The sequence below is a fragment of the Protomyctophum bolini genome (assembly GCF_963924005.1).
Source record: "Protomyctophum bolini genome assembly, chromosome: 19".
NCBI classification, from domain to species: Eukaryota; Metazoa; Chordata; class Actinopteri; order Myctophiformes; family Myctophidae; genus Protomyctophum; species Protomyctophum bolini.
The window spans coordinates 19,503,011-19,510,510 of record NC_137880.1 but is presented as its reverse complement, the minus strand read 5'-3'; the positions used below and the strand labels follow the sequence as shown (position 1 = coordinate 19,510,510).

At 42.4% G+C, this 7,500-nt stretch overlaps 2 protein-coding genes across 2 annotated transcripts in view; both read right to left on the bottom strand.

Moving 5' to 3' along the window:
* The window catches only part of LOC308334085 (laminin subunit alpha-2-like), a gene marked incomplete at its 5' end in the record, with an annotated part of 28,656 nt that extends 26,484 nt beyond the window's left edge, over nt 1–2,172 (bottom strand). The window contains one exon of the mRNA XM_080790673.1: nt 2,060–2,172. Within this exon, the coding sequence (XP_080646799.1) occupies nt 2,060–2,172 (113 nt within the window). The remainder of the gene's footprint in view (nt 1–2,059) is intronic.
* lama2 (laminin, alpha 2) overlaps nt 1–7,500 on the bottom strand; it is a 266,769-nt gene that overhangs the window by 72,176 nt on the left and 187,093 nt on the right. The gene's annotated exons all lie outside the window — the stretch shown is intronic.

Here is a 7,500-nt window from a genome sequence, read left to right as displayed (position 1 = left end):
TGTGTGTGTGTGTGTGTGTGTGTGTGTGTGTGTGTGTGTGTGTGTGTGTGCGTGCGTGCGTGCATGTGTGCGTGCGTGCGTGCATGTGTGCGTGCGTGCGTGCGTGTGTGTGCAGTGAATTTGATGATGCTGCATGGTAATGGCTGATGAGGCTGTCAGCTGGTAATTTCCCAGGTGAACTGATGTGCTCATATTTTCTCTAATGCTGCATGTGTTGCTGATAATAATGCTTTCTTCAGGACGTGAATGAAGTCCTGTGTCCTGGGGTTAAGCCAGCCGGTCACTGGGGTGGTTACTGTTGCCGTTTAGGTTACAATGTTGCGTTCACCTGTCACCTCTCTGCCACCAGGCTCGAGCCATGCAGCTGACGTACAATACATTCACAGGATTGATTGTGAAACTAGGAAATAGTGGCATCAAAGCATTATGTGTTTCACTCGTTTGATATTTACTAAGCAAAGCAATACGCTGAAGCAGCAATGTTTAGAGAGAGGGGAAGTCCTGTGGGGTTATAGAGCTGCTCTATGAAATGCTAGTTTCAGTCAATCTCAATCTTTTGAATTATAAGGACCTGCAGTTTGATATGCTTTAGTCCACAGACCCACATTTGAGATATATTTTTTTAATGTCTGGAACCCCAATCTACACTGTAAAAGCTGCACTGTTAACTCCAAGGGTGGACCCTCCTTATACGGGTACATTTGGTTCCATTTGTACACTCTCAGAGTTACAGACCCATAACGGTCCATTTGGATCCTAACTATCATTTAGCTGGGGACCCCCTGGCCTGGACCCATTTGGGTCCCCGGACCCCATGTTGAAAACCAGTGCATTAGATGAGGACAGTATTCATATGAATGTCATAATTATGCCAGAGAGGCATAATGTATGAAATTGATAGATTCAGATCTAGATTTGATTAAAAAAAACCTTAACGGTATAATAAAACCTCTACAAGGAACGGGCCACATTCATAGAAGACTCTTACTGGATAAATATGAGCTTGTGGGGAAAACTATGTCAAACTGATTATGTACAGTATGCGTGGGACAGTAATTCCTGAGTGGTATAATCATGTTTCACCTCTATTTGCTGGACTGGTTGTTAAATGTCAGAGCTCTACACAAGCCTCCACCAATGGTGATTGTCTTGTTTCCATGAGCACATTTGGACATGCTGCCTTCTGAGTTAAGGGAGCAATGCTCTGGAACTGAAGCCTATTGAGCACGCTATAGCTCTCTTTTTCAAGGACGCCTTGATTACAGCATGTCGAGAAGCACTGTGAATGTCTCTATGGACACCAAACCAACCAGTTTCACACAGTCCTGAAGTTTGTTCCATTTGTGCTGAGCATAAAAATGAAAGCAGTCTTTCCTCGTTCGTTGTTCATATACATTGACCGATAAAGCGAGGATAGATACAAAGGAAGCTTACCACACAAGGCCTTATAAATAAATAAAATGCAATGTTGCTCTCTACAAACTGCGAGAGATGGCCAAGGCCAACCAGTTTTTCAAAAAAAATACAATACAATGATGGGTGTGAAAACCATCACCAGTAATGAATGTTAGACTGCTTCAACAGGCTTCAGCGTGCCGAGTCAAGCAGTACAGCACATCACCTCAATCAAAAACAGACGTTATTACAGATTGAACAATCCAACCAATTTCTTAGGCTTTTGGTTCCACATGGACCTTAAATGAGAGCTTGGCATCAAGCCAAACGATCTAAAACTGGAGTCTGACTCAAACCATGGTTGGAATGATTATGTTGCTTCTGTTTCACAGTGAATGTATGGGGTCTGATTTGGATTATAATGTTTAATTCCTTGTATTTGAATATTTTCTTTAGATTAGTGTTATTCTATAGACAAGCCTAGATGATGTGATATCACGTACCCTGAAGAAGGCATTTTGTTGCCCGAAACGTTGGTGATCTTTAAAATAAAAAGTGTTTTGCATGGTGACTACGAGCTGTGACCGGACCCCATGCCTCCTTCCCTTTATTTGAAATGAAATAAGCATAACATAACACTTGCGGTGTAATCCATGCTTCTCACCGAGAGGCCTCTATCCTGTGCCAGGTGCCGTCCTGGATGGTGAGGTGGGGGTATTCAACCCTGCCGACGCCGGAGCCAACGTCCCACAGGAAGCTCACCTTCCCCTTACGCATCTCCAACGCTAGGAAATCAACCTGAGTCACACACACACACACACACACACACACACACACACACACACACACACACACACACACACACACACACACACACACACACACACACACACACACACACACACACACACACACAGAAACACAGAAACACAGACACACACACAGTCCTTTAAAACACTGGTTATCATATAACCTTTTTCGCCAAGAACCTCATGAATTTGGCCACGGACCGTCGGACCCCCATTAGGATTACATATGTTGTGCCAGGGATCCTCATTGAAGATTTGTATTGTTAGTTGACATTTTGAAAATAGCTCACATTGTGTCTCTTGTAGATCGTCCGTTTTCAGATAGCTGATACTGTAGGTTTTTAAGTGGTTAAACTGATTTAGATGCTATAATAAGTATTAGCACATTTTGCGGGGGAACCCCTGAAACTCCCTCAAGGACACCAGGGAGCGCTATAGCAGGGGCCATTTGGAAAGATGAGGAAAATGTTATTTTTTTAACTAACCCTTTCCAAAAAAAGAATCAATGAAATAAAAAAGATAAAACATGGCCCCCTCACGCATTAGAATGACAATACCAGTCAGCAGAACCAAGGACGGGTGTCTAACATAGATAAAATGGAGTTTGAACGTACAATGGGTTTGTTGTATAGGAAGGGGTCTGGTAAGATATAAAATATCTACAGTAAATGCTGAATTCAACTTAAAAATTGTCTGGGATGCTCACAAAAGCCAGAGTAGATGTTAAAATGAATGTTTGCAAGTGAAATATCCCTTAAAGCCATTTCACAATAGGGGAGCGGCACCCAGAGGCTACGGCTATTTGGGGGTCTTTGGCACGGAAAAGTTTGATTAATAAAACTTCAGCAAACATTCATGGTTCCAGGTTCACTTTGAATTTCTTGCAGTGGCGAGTAAGATCAAGCATCATTCAGTATGAGACAGTTTCATTTATTTCATTCAAGGAAATTACAAAACTTTGTGTGTGTTGTTGGTGTGTTTTTTCCTACAAAAGCGGGTGCATGTATGAGTGTGGAAAAAATGTGTAAGCCCAACTGGAACATAATTGTCGTAATTTGGATGCTATCTCTACGGTGCACACTCGCGCACAAGCACACACACACACACACACACACACACACACACACTGAACTCTTTCGTGGTAATGGAGATAATTCATTAGCAAAGATCACAGATCAGAGGACAGCATCATTATTATTCAGGCCCTAGAGATACTTTAAAGGCACGCACACACGCACACACACACACACACACACACACACACACACACACACACACACACACACACACACACACACACACACACACACACACACACACACACACACACACACACACACACACACACACACACACACACACACACACACACACACACACACACACACACACAATTATTATTTACATAACATTATACACTATTAGGCTGTATTAGACAGTCACACACAAACACACACACACACACACGTATGAAAACACCCAGTCAAATGGAGCATAACAGTGATTTCTCAGGGGAAATCAGAAGAAAGCAGAGAGTAACATAAACTTGCTGTTAATTGCCGCTGTTTGCTAGGACATGCACGCCTGACGAGATGATACACGCACGCACGCACGCGCACACACACACACACACACACACACACACACACACACACACAAACACACACAGTGTTGTCAGTGCTACAGTTGGCTCGTTAAAGTGGTTTAGATATATTCCGTTTTGTTTGATCAGTTGTAATTGCTGTGTCTGTGTGTGTGTGTGTGTGTGTGTGTGTGTGTGTGTGTGTGTGTGTGTGAGAGTGTGAGAGTGTGAGTGAGTGAGTGTGTGAGTGTGTGAGTGTGTGAGTGTGTGTGTGTGAGTGTGTGTGTGTGTGTGTGTGTGTGTGTGTGTGTGTGTGAGAGTGTGAGTGTGAGTGTGTGTGTGTGTGTGTGTGTGTGTGTGTGTGTGTGTGTGTGTGTGTGTGTGTGTGTGTGTGTATTCATTATCTTCGCCTCACAGAAAACATTCTGGTTGCCTATCAGATCCTACATAATACAGTACTACAGTACGTGCGTGTGTGCACAGTTTGGAAGCCAAACATTTAAAGTATGATAAATGCTACACAGTGTGCAGCGTGCTCAACATCATAATAAATAAGATTAATCTTCTAATATAAAACGCCGGTGAAATAAAGCACAATAAAACAAAGTGTTGGACCTGTTTCCTGATCTGTCAGCAATTACCACTGGTGTAAAGCAACTAAGTATTTTTACTTTAGTGGAGTATTTCCAATTTCTACTCCGGCTGAAACTTTACGTAGTTACTTGACTAAGTTAATAGTTACTTTGTGGTTTTTGATGAATTATTACAAAACATACATTAACTACTTCAGCCTTATATACATTTCGGCCATTTCAAAATAGCTGATCTATTATACTGTATATAGATCACAATGCGATGCATTGTGAGCTTGTAGTATTTGCTATAGGGCCAGTGCATAGGGGGGAGTTTCACTCAGAACGGGTTATTCTGGTTGCCATTTTCCTGCCTACCAGTAGGCTAGTAGGCTAGTAGGCTGCGAGGCTACATTTTCCAGCCTCACTGTGGAGACATATACCATTATAGATATATGATAATTAAATAAACACTGTATGGTTTGGGTGTGAGATAACAAAATAACATAACCTTGATCCACAACAGTAATGGGTCTGCCCTGTTAGTTAGTTTATACCCTAACTTGTCCATTCCACCGCGGGCCGTCAGAATGATGCTTCCATTGTAGCCTTGCACAAGGCTTGCAGTGCGTTGACTGTCGGAGATATCAAATAATTAAATACACACTGTATGGTTTCTTTGATTTGGGTGTCAGCTGACAAAATAACATAACCTTCAGCAACATTCCCAAACACATGTATGCTCTGCTCTCTACCTGTCCTTAAACGAGCATGACAGTGTAATCAAAATAATAATGTTCAGATCGCATACAGACAGATTATTTATTTACTGCGGAGAGAACACATGTTTGACTGATCACTCGTCACTCTCGCGGTGTTTTTCCCCCTCTCCCTGGTTCCGTAAGGATCTGTCCACATGTCTTCTCGTCAAGTAAGATGTAAACATTAAGAACTGTTTTGACGTGAGGAGATCAGAACACCCGAACATTTTCTAATGACAAATAATAATAATAATACCATGCACTGTCGATCCAGAGCCATAGAGTAGAAGAGTTGTGACAAGTCAAAGATAGTAGAGAGATGGAAGATGGTGTACTGCAGTGACAGGGTACACACCAGCGTCACTGACAAGCAAACTTACGAACTACAGACTGGCAGCCAAGTAGCCTAGCATCCTACTAGCCTATATGTAGGCAGCAAGATGGCGCCCAAATAAATCAAAATACTACCGAACGCGTCACTATGCTCCCCCCTATACATTCAAAAGATTGAAAACGTGTGAAATGGGAAATTCTGCCTAATGAGTACTTTTGTAATTTAAATGCATTCTGAATTCCGGACTTATACTTGTAACAGAGTATTTCTACATTGCAGTATTGATATTTTTACTTAATTAAAATGGGAGTACTGCACCACTGGCAATAACCCCCCAGGGACCCACAGCCATGGATACAAGAACTTGGGCCAGGTTGAGAACTAAAAGCGTAGTTACAACGTTAATTGCTTGGCTAACAGCCGAGCCCACAGTGTAAGTTGAAAGCTTCAAGCCGCAACTCCTGCCTGGTTTTCGAATTCCGCATGAGATAGCCTTCCAAATGTCTAACCGCTTTGGCAAAAGGCGATCCCCACTTGGCCAGGGTGAGAAATTACAAAATCCTGAAAATTGCTGCTACAGTATTTGTTTCAAAAGCTTTATGCCAAGCTACTATTTGTAGCAGCAAATTAAATGTGGTTTTTGTGGTTATGTACAATACATGTACACAAATTTCAGTGTGAACTGACAATAAAGTACTATATCATATCATATAATTTTTTGCAATGTGACATACAGTAGCTCTGTAAAATGCTACTGCGTGTGTGCATCTACAGTTTGAAGCCGTATTGTGCATGCTAGTGCGCCTGCTCCGACGTTGGAGCCAATCCAGGAGGTAGAGGTACTTCCGGGAGCTACATGCGCTTGTGAGCAACTTTCATTGAAATGAATAGTTGGGGGTGGGGCAGTACGCTCTCTAGATATATCATAACTCATAAGCATGTGATTAGTGTCTATATACGCACGTATTTAGCAGATCCCAGATAGAACAGCAGGTTGTCAGCCGTGGTAGTTTTAACATGGAGGACGATAGTGTTGTAACGACCCTTCCTGATGTCAGGACGGTAGCTACGGAGACAGTCACCACCCGACGACACCGACACTTTGATCTGAGAGAGAGAGAGAGAGAGAGAGAGAGAGATTGATTGATTGATTGAAGTATTTATTAACAGTTTGCAGAATTACAGTAAATTTCAAGCACAATTCAATACAAAAACTGTGGACGACACCAAAGCATTACACTTGTTTAAAAAAGGGTGGAGTAAATATACAGTGAGGGGTAAAGGGGTGGGGGGGATTCAGATTTTACGGGGGCCAGTTTCGACTTGCAGCTGTCCGTAGGTGCCCTTTGAGAGAGTGGATTACGTACTGTACATATTGTAGTCCAACTTTACATTGTAGAAAGAATGACTATAAAGTAAAATATAACACTACTGAGGTGAGCATACACATGAACACTGAAAGTGATGCGAACAATGTCGATTGCCACTGTCCTTCTAGTTGTGAACAAATGTACAGTCATCATTACAGTTACAGATCTTGTTCTTTGTGTAGGCAGGCCTTTACCCTTTATTTGTATGTGCTCTTGACTAATTGACAGTGCAACCTGTGTACTGTACTTATAGAAATGGTGTTTGGAGTTCATCTTACCGAATTAGCTTGTTTCCTAGCTTGGTTGATCAGTTCCTTGATCTGGGAGATGTTGCGCCTCAAGTTGTCCTGCAGCTTTTTGATTGGCTGCAGCTTCTCCAACAGCCTATCAGCTTCATCCTCCAGATCCTTGACCTTTGCTCCAGCTGCATGAACTGTGGCGAGACAGAACACAGGTAGAATGCACGTACAGCACAGGTGCAGTATACAGTAGGTCTGTTTGTTACTACACAGCAAAACCCTGAGTGTTCATACGGTGTAACTCCTGTCTGTCTGTCTGTCTGTCTGTCTGTCTGTCTGTCTGTCTTGTCTAGAATTAGTAAACTGGCTCTGTACTTGGACCACTCGTTTACACCAAATCTATTCGCTAAAAATTGCTGATCTACAGCTCACTGTGTG